The 13,519-nt window shown below is 36.6% G+C and overlaps 1 protein-coding gene across 4 annotated transcripts in view; it reads left to right on the forward strand.

The window, feature by feature from the left end:
• The window catches only part of AdamTS-A (ADAM metallopeptidase with thrombospondin type 1 motif A), a 991,514-nt gene that overhangs the window by 618,214 nt on the left and 359,781 nt on the right, over positions 1–13,519 (forward strand). For all 4 annotated transcript variants that reach the window (XR_011334233.1, XM_069836834.1, XM_069836835.1 and 1 more), the window contains 3 exons: positions 929–1,090; positions 2,820–3,035; positions 6,568–6,846. Coding sequence is in view for 3 of the 4 variants with exons in the window: in XM_069836834.1 (XP_069692935.1) it covers positions 929–1,090; positions 2,820–3,035; positions 6,568–6,846 (657 nt within the window). In the remaining variant the exon portion in view is untranslated. The remainder of the gene's footprint in view (positions 1–928; positions 1,091–2,819; positions 3,036–6,567; positions 6,847–13,519) is intronic.

The following is a 13,519-nucleotide window of genomic DNA, read 5'->3' on the forward strand; positions in this document are numbered from 1 at the left end:
TTTCTTTTGTGGTAACAATCGCTGTCAATTTCGCTGTTTATTTTAACTTACCTTATGTGCAGCCGCCAGATTTCGATCTAAAAACCTTTCAGTTTATAGTCAGATGCTTTACCTCCAGGCTATACTGTGAAGCGAATTGGTAGACTCAATTTAAAATATTTCACTTAATATTATTGCTTGTTTGTAAAATAAGTTGTACTGTACATCAATAGATGACGTTAGATTAAAAGCCTCTTCCTGAAACAACTAAGGTGAGTGAAGAATGTTTCGTGTTAGCTGTCTCAGCCTAATTATGAATGTGATTTCGTGTTTGTTTGAGGTAGTCCCCAACACTCTGTAGTCCACACCTGTGGAATAACGGTCAGTGCGTCTGGCCGCGAAACCAGGTGGCCCGGGTTCGAATCCCGGTCGGGGCAAGTTACCTGGTTGAGGTTTTTTCCTGGGTTTTCCCTCAACCCAATATGAGCAAATGCTGGGTAACTTTCGGTGTTGGACCCCGGACTCATTTCACCGGCATTATCACCTTCATTTCATTCAGACGCTAAATAACCTAGATGTTGATACAGCGTCGTAAAATAACCCAATAAAATAAAAAAAAAAATAAAACACTCTGTACTTGGGACTATTATTCCCAAATGCTCACTGGTGCATAATGAAAATAAAAAAACAGCATTAAACCCAATTAAATACAAAGGGACAACAAATAGTATTTCCAGTGAGATTAAGTTAGTGGAAAATTCAGCTTAAGTGCTACATAGCGGAACATCGACAGTTCATAAAAAAATTACTGAACACAATACCTCACTACTGTTATTACCTGTACTACCGAAAACGCCGAAACTCTGAACTCCTTGCCACCATTTCGCAAACTGGCATGTTTGTGAGAACTACTGTATGTTAAGAATTAACATTTAACTTGCTTGTGCAGTGCTCGAAGTCCTGTGGAACAGGATACATGCGACGCGTGGTACTGTGCCCTCCGGATGATGGAAATGAGGGGGAAGACTGCAATCCTACTGACAGGCCTGTTGACAAGATATTGTGCAACATTGATCCATGCCCTGCGTGGAATACAGGCGGGTGGTCAGAGGTAATCAGTTCTTGAATTATATCTCATAAGAGAAAATTGTTTATGAGCTCATGTCGAAACCTCCCATCAAACTAAATAACTTAACATTGTCAGATCTCCACGGTTGATAAATAAATACAAAAAATAACTGCCCATATTAGTGTAAGTGTGCGGTTGCGAAATTTAAGTTTGAGTAAAATTATTCCTTGGCTGTGAGTAGATAGTGCTCACTCAGCTGGCAAAGCATGTCACGTGACAGTGTAGACATTCACGTCAGATGGCAACTCTGCTACTCTCTCCAAGTACGCAACATTCGAAGTAAACTTTCACACCCTTACACTTCTTAATATGGGCATATTATTTTTTATAGTTGTCTATCTGCTCTGGAAGGCTTTGACATGAGCTCATTAATAATCCCCTTATCAGTTGCTTCTTTTCGTATCATTTTGATGTTTTTAAGCTTTCATAGTTTATGACAGTTCTGTATTTTTGAAGTTGAATGTTGATAATGGAACCAGATTGTATTCTGTGTTCGGTGATGAGCAGCCATAGCTTTTATCTTGTATTTCGAAATTAGAAGAAAATGTAATTTTAATTGCGTGGATGTTTTAATTCTAATTTTGCAACCAGTTTTTCGACATTCGGATACAGTGATTGGGCGACATTCAGCCTGACAGTGAGACTGTTTGGAGTTCGTGTCTGACAATGAACGTCTATATTTTGATTTTGTTTTGTTTTTTTTTTTTCACTAGAGAAAATACGTTCACACAAGTATATTAATCCAAGCATAAACAACATACGTGCAGCAAGTGTGTGTAATCTTAGAAATGGAATATGTGGAAAATTATGGTAAAAATCACTTAAGCATTTTCTGTTGTTATGTTTATCTTTCAGCATACACACTGGAATTCAATTTAATTTGATACATAATCGGAACATCTTTTGCTTTTGAGCTCAATGCACATAGGTTTTACTGGTGTAGAATACAATGAATTGGTAGCTAATTTGTTGCACCAGGAACAGATTTTACTAGAATGAATTCCCCTTACTGCATCGCAACACTTGCTCCTAGAAGACGTCGTTAACTGTATGTGTCTCGTACTCACTTGTACCGGTATGTCACTGCGTAAGCTGAGTTGTCTAGGATATATGTTGGAAAGTAGTGATTCGTTAGTGGATCATTTGGATGCTAATTAGAGCTATGCAGAAAAATAAAATGTATCTTGTTATTTGAATGTACAAGAAAATAATACAAGTAAAGTACTTTTTATATTTTACCATCAAGTTAGACAGTTACTTCACTTTTTGAGTTCGGAAAGTAGATTATTTAATTAGCTTTAATTTTATGTATGAAACAGTATCATAAATTTATATTTTAGTGCATGCTCTCCTTTTTATAAAGTGAAAAATGGACCAAAAACAATCACTGAGGAAAAAAATAAATAAATTGATTATGTTGTAAAGATAAATATGCTTCTGGGTACAGAAATGCAAATTGTATGTCTCTAACGACAAAAATGTTTATAAAAATACAATTTTTTTAGAAAAAGAAAGAAAAAAATCAAGGTATCAGAAAATCCGAAAACATAAAATCCTATAATTTTGACCAAAAGATTCATTGGAAGACACAGAAGTACTTTAATTTTAGAAGTGAAAATCTTTTTATTGCTTTGATTGATGGTCTTTGATCTCTACTTGCCGGCCAAGCTGGCTTTTTTATAGGAGATTACATTAGTTTGTTTGTCAACAGTGCAACGAGTCCTGTGGAGTTGGAGGGTACCAGCACCGGCAGGTGCGCTGTCAGTCACACACTGGGGAGATCCTGGCGGACACATTCTGCTCTGCTCCTGATAGACCTGAGGACCGGCTCAGGTGCGACCTGCCTGCATGTCACATCAACTACAGCAACTCCGATCACAAATCAATCACAAAGGAGTATCAGTGGGCAGTAGAACCTTGGGGAAAGGTGAGACAAAATATTCAAGTGACTTAAGCAAACGTGGCTTATCATTGGGGCAGATTTTCTTTGGATTATAGTAAGTATATGTCAAAACACACAGTTTTTTAAGAATGTGTCTATTTGCGCCTCTAAGTGAGGAAGGGAGACTATGGTTGTTGGGAACTTAAGGGGCCTTATACAGTAAGAATCGCGAAAAAATTTGAAAAATTTTTTTATTGTCTCAATCGATAGAGTAAGTTGTACTTTTCTGTGGGTATATATTTACAAATTTTCAGATATATGTTGACAGGGAGGGTGTAACATATGCAGCAGGTGCTTTTTAGTGAAGGATATAAGTACAAGCATGTCCCAGTTTTAGATTCATTTTCCCAATAATTACATTTTTCGATTAAAAAACCTGCTATCTCAAGAACCGTTTGTTCGATTTCATTCAAATTTTGTATACTTGTCCTTTGTAATAATCTGTGGTGGTTGGACCACAGTGGTTAAATTTGAATGAAAATGAGCAATTTTCTAGTAAGAATACATTGAAAAAGAAACAACAATTTTTAATTCAAATTTTAAAATCTATAAATTTAATATGAAGTGAGCTGTGATGCTCATTGAGGACCAATCTTTAGATCATGATCTCAGATTTAAGAGAAAAAAATTAGTAAATGGCTATTATTTTCTCCGATTAGGTTAAATCATGATTTTTGTAAGATACATTTTTTTTTTCTTGAAAACTTCAAACTTTCAAACATAGTCACGGTTACTAGGTGTATTTTGAAGCTAAAATGGTGTAGAATAAGTGTGCAAAACTTGAAGAAAATACATGAAGTGGTAGTCAAGTTATTTAATATTTTGTAAAAAGTGCAACCGCTACTATATGAAACCCCTTACCTAGCTGCTCTCCCCTCCGGTGACTGAGTGGTCAGACCTCCAGCCTGTCACGCAGACGGACGTCCCAGTCTGGCCTGGGATTCTTCGCAGTTGGAGTATTTCTCGGAGTTCACGCATTTCCCCACTTTGGGAATTAATATCATTCCATAGTATTTCTCAAATTCCGGCTGGTGATGCATGGAGGGAACTGGTCTAAGGATGAGTGGGGTTGCCTTCTCGAAGCCTGAATACTCGGAGAATCTTAGTGTGGTCGACTAGTGTGAGTTATGAATACTTCTAGCTCGAAAGTAAGCATAATAGATTTTCAAAGTCATAGTGTTGGGTCGTAGTGCCCCTCTCCCAAATAAAATATAGTACAAAACTAACTGCTCTGATTGACAAACAGTTGGACATTTTGAAAACAGAGTAATCCAAAGTGAATCCATTCGCAATCATAAGTGACTTACATTCAGGAGTTTTAACGTATAGTATGTTGATATTGCAGACAGAGTTATAGCTTCTTTTTAATGAACTCGCACTAGTCTGATTGCAATGAAACACTGCTGTGACAACACTCCATGAAGGCCGAAGTATGGTGGCTCAGAGGTAAACTTGCATCAGTAATCCTCTCACATGAAGATTTTTTAGCTATTAAAAGCGTTTGTCAACTGCTTCTTTGAGTTCTGGTGAGCAAATTTGGTTTCTTTCCGTAATCTCAGTACTTCAAAACCAATCTATAGACACATTCTCAATCACGACACACTTCATTCTCTGTATATAAACAGTATCTATTACGCCTTTTGTCTTTACTACAGATAAGTATTTCTCAAACTTATGTTGCAAAAAATGAATACACGATATCAGTACTTTTTAATTTCTCATTATACAAAGTGTACACAGGAAGTACCGGTATTATGTTGCAAGAAATCTATTTCGACATGTTCACACAACTAAATATTTTCAGCACTTTTTACGTACTATATCATGTCATCTATCAGTCTGTCAGTGTGTGTCTCTACATGCAGAGATTTATCACAAACATATAAATGGATTTCGTTTATATTCAGTACCATCTAGTTATTTCAACTGGGAATAATGTAACATGCCTTACAATAATTTTTACTAAATTGTTTATGTCTTTGTTTGAAAAATAAAAAAAAAATAACTATTAAATTACTCGAAAAAATAACTCCAGTGGATTTCATAATTTTTTTTTATGGTACGTAAGATAAATTCAGTGACCAACGAAATAGTGTCGGTGTGTCTTCAGACATTAATGTGACAGAGAAGTGTATTATTTTTATTGTAATATATGTATTGTCATTATTATTATTATTATTATTATTATTATTATTATCATCATCATCATCATCATCATCATCATCATCATCATCATCATCATCATCATCATCATCATCATCATCATCATCATCATCATCATCATCATCATCATCATCATCATCATCATCATCATCATCATCATCATCATCATTATTATTATTATTATTATTATTATTATTATTATTATTATTATTATTATTATTTGTTAAAAGACTTGTATATAAATTTCTTACATTTTCAGAGTCTTAAAATTACATAAAAATTTTAAAATTAAAAATTAAGAAATTGAAATTATACAAAAAAATAAGAATAACGAGTACAATGAACTACATACCTAAAATTACACAAAAAGTTAAAAATAACAAACATTACAATTAACTGGAATTATATTGAGATTATACAACCATTGTGAATAACGAAGATTACAATAAATTGCACATAGATTTAAATTAGGTCTATTCAAAAGAATGGGAGTAATATAGATTACAATGAACTGAATATTCACTGAAATTATAGAAAACAGCTGCCCTAATAATAATACCAGTAATTTGTAATATCTCTAGCAATATTAAATACCGGTACTAATTTTCATGAATAGCAAGATATTGTTGCAATTTAACAGTATAAGAATAGCTGTATGGTATCATCTGAATTTGTGCAAATATATTTTCATGCAGCCTATCTACTTAAGAAGTATAATTTATAATATGTGGATACAAAATACCGTACTAAATTTATCTTCATGTTTGAGAGCAAAGTAAATGATGCATTTTAAGTTTTTTTTTTTTTTTCAGCCACAATTCGATAGAGAAACAACTATTAATAAAAATACAAAATATAAAACAGAATTGTTGCCAAACATGTGAAACGTATAATGAGAAAGTATATGTTATTTTACTCCGATAATTTAAAATTTTTAGAACACGTAGGGCCTATTGTTATTTTACCTTCGATGATTACCCACTTCGTCTACTATTTTTTCTTTTCAATTTTTGTGCCATTACGTCAGCACTAATTTGTATATTTTCATAAGTTAGTATTAGATACCTTAAAAATAGAAGAAATTTTAAGTGCTTGATAGAATGTTTGAGAAATGCTATAACCCAACTCCACATTTCATTCTTCTATCAGAGACTGTACTGTAATTGCTTTCTTTGGCTAGTGGACTCAGTGAAAGTGTTTTATTTTGCCTCAGATTTCATGTTTATACAGAAGGTAATTAGGCTTATTCTATGTGATAGTGGTGGAGTGTTCTCTCACATTTGTTTATATGATTCAGCTTTCTCGAGCGAGGAGTGTCTCCTGTGTCAATAAGGAGTTGGTTTTTGCTTCACAGTGCTCAAAGACATGTGGGAAAGGTGAGCGTAAGCGCCGGGTAGTGTGTGTAGAGGTGCCTGCAAACGCAAATCCTTACCAATTGGCTGGCAGGTCCCAAGCAGATCAGCAGTTTGTGAGGCGCGTCGGAGGGAGACATCAGAGATTGCGGCCTAGAATTTTGAATGAGACTGAGGTGGTGGTTTCTTCAGCCAAGTGCGATCAAAGAAAGATGCCTAAACTTGTCCGCGGATGTGCACCACAGTGTCCATTCTCCTGGTCTGAAGGAGAGTGGTCTGAGGTACTTCATCTTGTTTGCAAGGATGCGCAACTTGAGTCTTGCACATTCTTGTCTTCCTGCATTAACCTAAGCTGTGTCTGTGTTGCTTTCTTTTCACATGTCAGTGTTGTGTTTGAGGCCTGTGCATCATTCTTCATCTTCTTTATTAAACGTTTCGTATTTCATATTTTTGGACACAGAAGTGAGAGAGTATCACCCGTAATGTAGGTATAGAGTGCGCTGAAAATGATTTTGTATCACTGCAATACATGCTGTGTACAGAAATTAGAAATAAACATATACTGGGTGTTCATTTCAAAGTATGTCATGACGTCACTGTTGTGAGTCAGTGATTTGAAGCGAGTTTCAGCTTTTATGTCAGAGAAGTTGCCTATTAATCAAGGCGTTCAATCTGAACTTGAGAACGTGTACGGTATAACTTGAACGTCGTAGCAACAGATGGCGGTCTGTACTGTCTGTGTGCTACCATAACCTCTTTCGAACTGTGTTTTGCACGGCCAAGTCGTACGCAGGGTATTTGTTATCATTGGTTGCATACGGCAACATTCCACAACACAAATCAAATGCTCCGTGTCCATGTTGACCGTCGAAGTTAATGTCAACAAATACGTAAGAAATCGTCTTAACCCTCTCTCCATATCCCGACAGTAAGAAAAAAACCAACCTCAGTACATGTTTCCAAACAGTTCACATTCCCACCACTACCGGCGTTACCGTACATATCAGTAAGTACTCTTCAGAATGAACGCCGTACTTGCTATGCAACTTCTCTGACACATAGGTAATACACCTCTGCAGAAGTGTAGGAAGATTGAATTCTCTAGGCTCATCGACTAGCCATATGACGGCATACAGTGAGCCATGACACACTTTGAACTGAACACCCAGTATTAACTTAACTATTTCATACAGTTTAAAATACAGTAAGCTTGATGGATCTTACTGACATCAGTGTCTTATCTCTTTATAATATCATATACTGAGAAGATAGGAGATCATACTACCTAAATTACGTGTTCTAACATTCAATGTTGTAGTACCTACTGTACCGGTACGTAAATATTAAACTGTTTTGCCATTTGCGCATAACATTCGAGAGTAAAGAGGGTGCAAGCCACAGTGTACTACGATACCAAGAATTCAAAGTCGTGGGTTCGAATCCCGCTGAACACAGGATGTGATGTCCTCTGTTGTCTTAGATGGAGGCATGCCGCCGTGCTGATCTCATGTCACAAGAATCCCACATATGCCATATATACATATAGGCCTAAGGGTTGGGGTTGGGGCATAAGTCATGGCAACTATTTTTTTTGTGAGAATTTGAGCGTGGGTGGAAAATGTGAAATATACAGATAAAAGGACAAGGAATTGACGAAATGTACGGACATTTAACAATACTCCAACATTTTGCTCCTCATGTTTATTACGATCGTTGTCATAGCATTACAGGTTTTCTGTGGCAGAATCATTACAGCATACACATCCGTTCTAAAGGCCCTCAAAATAGCAACCCATCTCGCAACTGTCCAGTATGGAAGGACATTATTTACACACGTAAATACTGTAAAGGAATAGTGACGTACAATAATTGCGAAGCACAAAAAATTGATTTGAAAATAGCATAAAATAATCTGTCGTGCTAGTACTGTAGTAACTTTTCTGTTTGTCGCTAACCGAATCGCATCTTTCACTAAAGTAGAGGTAGACAGGGGAAAATTGTAACTCTCAATTTAGTCAGATCTGAGTCTAATATGAACTATGTGTTGTGTTCTCATTCAGCACTTGTAAGAACTTTCCCACCGTATGTCAGTATAAATCAAGTATCATATAGAAGGTTTAAGATAGAATATTTATGGAGGCATAGACCTACTGGAAACAATGTGAGGCACTTCTTGTGTTCTAGCAACCTGACAGAAAGGCTACTCAAACGCAAATTGAATGCTAATTTTGGAAGCAGTTTTTAGTGCCTTGCATTCTCTATTGGCAGCTAATTATTTTTATTTCCAAGTATCCTTTGTCTGCTCATATAAAACACTTCAAGGGGTATGTACGACTTGAGGCTTTTCTGGCGTTTGATATAGAATAACTCTTCTCGGGTTCTCAGCCAGGTGAGTTGGAGATTAGCTTCCAAGCTTTCGACGGCTAGCTCTGCCATCTCCTTCAGGGAATGAAGTGATGTGGGACCATGTCTAGCCGGTATATATGCAAAAGTAGGGCTTCCCGCTGCGGGCCAATCAGGAGCTAGTTCCTAGTCCCGACCGCCAGGCGCATTCTGGTTGGTGGACGCGGCAGCCAATCAGGAGCTACTTGCTGGTCCCGACTGTCTGCCGTGTGCTGGTGGTCTAAGCGCATTGATGGCAGGTTTCCATGCTGTACTCAGCTGTAGACCCCCGTCTCTGTTGAAATTATTGCCATCTAGCTGGATTTCGATGGCTTCCTTGATAACTAAGTCCCAGTAACCTGATGTCTTGTGCAAGATGGTGGTGGCGCCGAAATCTATCTTGTGACCAGTTTCTAGGCCTGAAGAAGATGGCAGAGCTAGCCGTCGAAAGCTTGGAAGCTAATCTCCAACTTACCTGGCTGAGAACCTGAGAAGAGTTATTCTACTTCAAGGGGGTTTTCGATCTGATGATTATGGAAGATTTCCTTGTTAGGTGCGGGGTCTTCAAGGACTAGTAAGCACAATTTAGTGGAGATAGTGATAGTGATAATGGTAATGGTGGTGATAAAAGAAGAAGAAGAAAATGAGTAAGAGTATGGAATTTTTTTTTTATAAAAATCTCTCACAGGCCAAGAAAATTAAGCGCCGCCCTATCAACTCACCTCAATGTTTTAAAAATAAATATATCGACTAATTATTGTATAGCAGTGGACAAAGTCAGATTGGACCCAATCAAGTAGTGCAAATGGGCTGTACACTTCTTGTGGAAAGTATCCTGAAGTTTATTTTTCTGCATGTAAACCCTCTGAAAACTCGTTAAGTTTAATTAAGAATATCATATAACTTGAAATTGAATTTTACAACTGAAAATTTTATACATTTTATATTTTGCTTACACTACATAATTTAACATTCAATTTGAGGCAGTCTTTTTATCATGACTCCACTTTTCAACACGCAAACGCGCCCCTACAACAGGCAGCGATCCCGAGATGATGCTGAGATCTAGTAGGCTCTGATGATTGTGTACAGTATACACCGAAACAGCTGTAAGCCACACGTGCTTATATAATTAACACTAGTAAGTTTGCCATTTAATCAATCATTTAAAAGTAATACCTACTCACGTTAAAAACTATCTTGTTTCTGTTAAACAGTAATTTACTATAATATTTCTCATCAATCAACAACAATATTGAAATCATAGTAGCTATACATTATGACAAGCTTGTGTATTACTGATGATGAAAACTGTCAGTTTCTCTTCTGTTATATTTTTCCTGTTAGTATGTTTGGCCCATATACTCCACCCAGCTCCAAGCATCCTCTTTTGTAGATACTTTGGCTCATGATAAAAAGACTGCCTCAAATTGAATATTAAATTATGCAGTGTAAGCAAAATATAAAATGTATAAAATTTTCAGTTGTAAAATTCAATGTCAAGTTATATGATATTCTTATTTAAACTTAACGAATTTTCTGAGGGTTTACATGCAGAAAAATAAACTTTAAATTTTTTAGTCTTTCCAATATACGGTACCGATAATTACTGAAAATCTTAAATAAACACAAAAATCATTATCCGATATCTGCTGAACATTGGATGTGTATAACTTTCACAAATCGTATACAACATTTTTGAATATACATTAGCATTTTGCTACCGTCAGCAACTCACTCAGTATCATGTGAATGGAACTCACTTCTGTTGAAAATTACGCTGACGTTTTCTTGTGTGTTATTGTGTGTGTCATTGGGCTTTGGGTCTTTGCTAACTCACTACACTGTGTTGGGGTAATAACAGCCACAAACTAATATTTTGCTACAGTTATCTGTGTGGTATAGTTTCACAACTTCATATTAGTTCTATTATCTCACAGCATTGAGTACCTAACAAATACATTCTAAGAAATCACTGTAAAATAAAATAAATTAACAATATGTGTGTGACTAAGTAAAATAACAATAACACAATTCTGTATGGGAACCTTGCAGATATGACAAATAATTGAAGTAGCTGTATTTAATTTTTATTTATTTAACATTTCCGAAGCACATGACTGTCTCACTTGCTCAAAATATTTTGTGGGAAAAACGTGTGCTCTTTATGTAACAGTAACAATGACAGTTTATTAAAAACGAGAGAGAGGGAGAATCCTACCTGTTCAGTGAAATACTACCGAGTATTGAGATAGTTGGCACACATTTCAAATACGTATCTGCCCCGAAACATGGACATTCATTAAAGGGACTTTGACTCAGAAACATTTCATCTTTGGACATTTATCCTGTACTGGTATGTATTTGAATGTTTTTCATTATTTTGTAGGGTATTATGAAAGTTTATTGGAGGAAGTACGTTCGCAACTCATCATGTTTTGTATGTGCCGAGGTCATGGAAAGCATGGAGCTCTACCTCCATGCCCCCCAAGTGCCTTCATGGCAAGTTACGGGGATACCTTTACTTTGGGCGGCCGGGTAGCTCAGTTGGTAGAGCAGCTGGCTACGGACTGGAAGGTCCGGGGTTCGATCCCAGGTGGCGACAGGATTTTTTCTCTTTGCCAAACTTTCAGAACGGCCCCAAGGTTCACTCAGCCTTCTATAAAATTGAGTACCGGGTCTTTCCTGGGGGTAAAAGGCGGTCAGAGCGTGGTGCCGACCACACCACCTCATTCTAGTGCTGAGATCATGGAAATCATGGGGCTCTACCTCCATGCCCCCCAAGTGCCTTCATGGCATGTTACGGGGATACCTTTACCTTACCTTACCAATTAGGATGCCTCAATGTACTTACAGAGAAGTTGTACATTTCATACACTCAGTTACAGCATTCATTTTAACTACTGGTATCCAATAAGTGTGTAAATAAAACTAAATGAATGGTACCTACTTTGATACCATCATGACTAGATTAGTCAGTTTCTATTTACTCTTAAATTGTAAGGACTATTCAGCATTGGTTGGGTCCTACAAATCATATTATGATCAAGTATTCCTCTACTCCAGTGTAGCTACCTATGCTAAAACTTAAAGCATTTTAGAGAGAAATGTAACATTGGACAGAAACAAATGTAGCTAGACTGCAGATTATTATTTCCCCTTCTTGTAGGTAGGGTTACCAGTACTTACTTACTTACTGGCATAAGATCTCTATGCCTTAGCTGTACTTGTATTAGCCAGACTTTACTAGGAATCCACCCCTTCCTGTTTCTATTATGCGGAAGAGACAGTAGAGGTTGAGCCTCTGTTATTACTAGGCTATATAACCTGTCTCAAAATCATCTATTGATGCGAACAGTTCCAAATATTTTGACTGTTATTAATGAATTAGCCGAGTAAAATTTCGATGTTTCTCCTCTATTGAAAATCATTATTCTACTATTAAACACAAACAAATGTCAAGATTTTTGTAGGAGATTTTATAGGGGTGGCCCTACCTAAGAGCCTTTAACTACGAGCCACTACTGCAGTTGACTAAACAACAACAACAGAAATATAAGTAATGGGTACCTTTTCTACCTGTTGCTAGTAACAGCACTTCTATTTTGTTAAATGAACATAATTATACAGAAAGATCCACTACCGGTACTGGCCCTGTCTGTTCAAAACTTTAATTGAACCTGTGAATATTTTATCGAGGGAAGTACACTATACTTCTTTTGTGTGTCTGTATTAAATAGACATCACCTTTGCGTTAAAAAGGAAAATGATCACTTCGACCATCTGATGTAGTGTAGTAAGTATCATGTTATTACATGTGATATGTATGGCTTTACGTTTGTAAAGGAAACCTGTTTACAATGTTTTAGTACATTTGCCAACTGACGACTTGTGGGCCACTCTGTATTTACACCAATACAATGCTTTTGTCAAGCTCGTTATGGAGAAGTAGTATTTTATTTAATGCCGCTGTCAACTACAGCGTCGAAATTGAATTACTGAGAAATGGCCGACAAATTTTGCCTGGAACTAACAGTAACAGGTTTTCTGTCTGTGCCAAGTTCGTGCTGTGATTTGCAGGAAATAAAAAAAAAATAAAAGACGAGGTCTGTAAATTTTTGGTGTCGTCGTCTTAAATGGTAATGCGTGCTGTCACACACTTTATCAGCTTCAACATTTCAGGTGGGATTGTTCGACACACCACTGTAAAGTGCTGAATTAGCTCCCAGCGATTTCATTCCTTTATGGACTTGAAACTGTTTCTACTCATACGAACAGTTACAGTGTTTCAGGAACATCTTCAGTGACAGCAAGTTTCTTTCATGAAGGTTTTTAAATGCTCGTGCCACACTAAATGTCGCAGTTGTCGTGATACCGGTAATTATCTAGAGAGATAAATAATTGTTGTATGTAAAACTTTCATATAAGAGACCATGTATTTGACTTTTCATTTCTGTATTATAGTAGACCATTCCTTATTTTTGAAAGGTCCTCGTATATGAAAATATTATTAATTGTTCCGTGCTTTGCTCCCGACACTTTTGGTGCTTATTCCCCTGCCTTTTGAACTGC

This window comes from Periplaneta americana, chromosome 10 (genome assembly GCF_040183065.1).
Source record: "Periplaneta americana isolate PAMFEO1 chromosome 10, P.americana_PAMFEO1_priV1, whole genome shotgun sequence".
NCBI classification, from domain to species: domain Eukaryota; kingdom Metazoa; phylum Arthropoda; class Insecta; order Blattodea; family Blattidae; genus Periplaneta; species Periplaneta americana.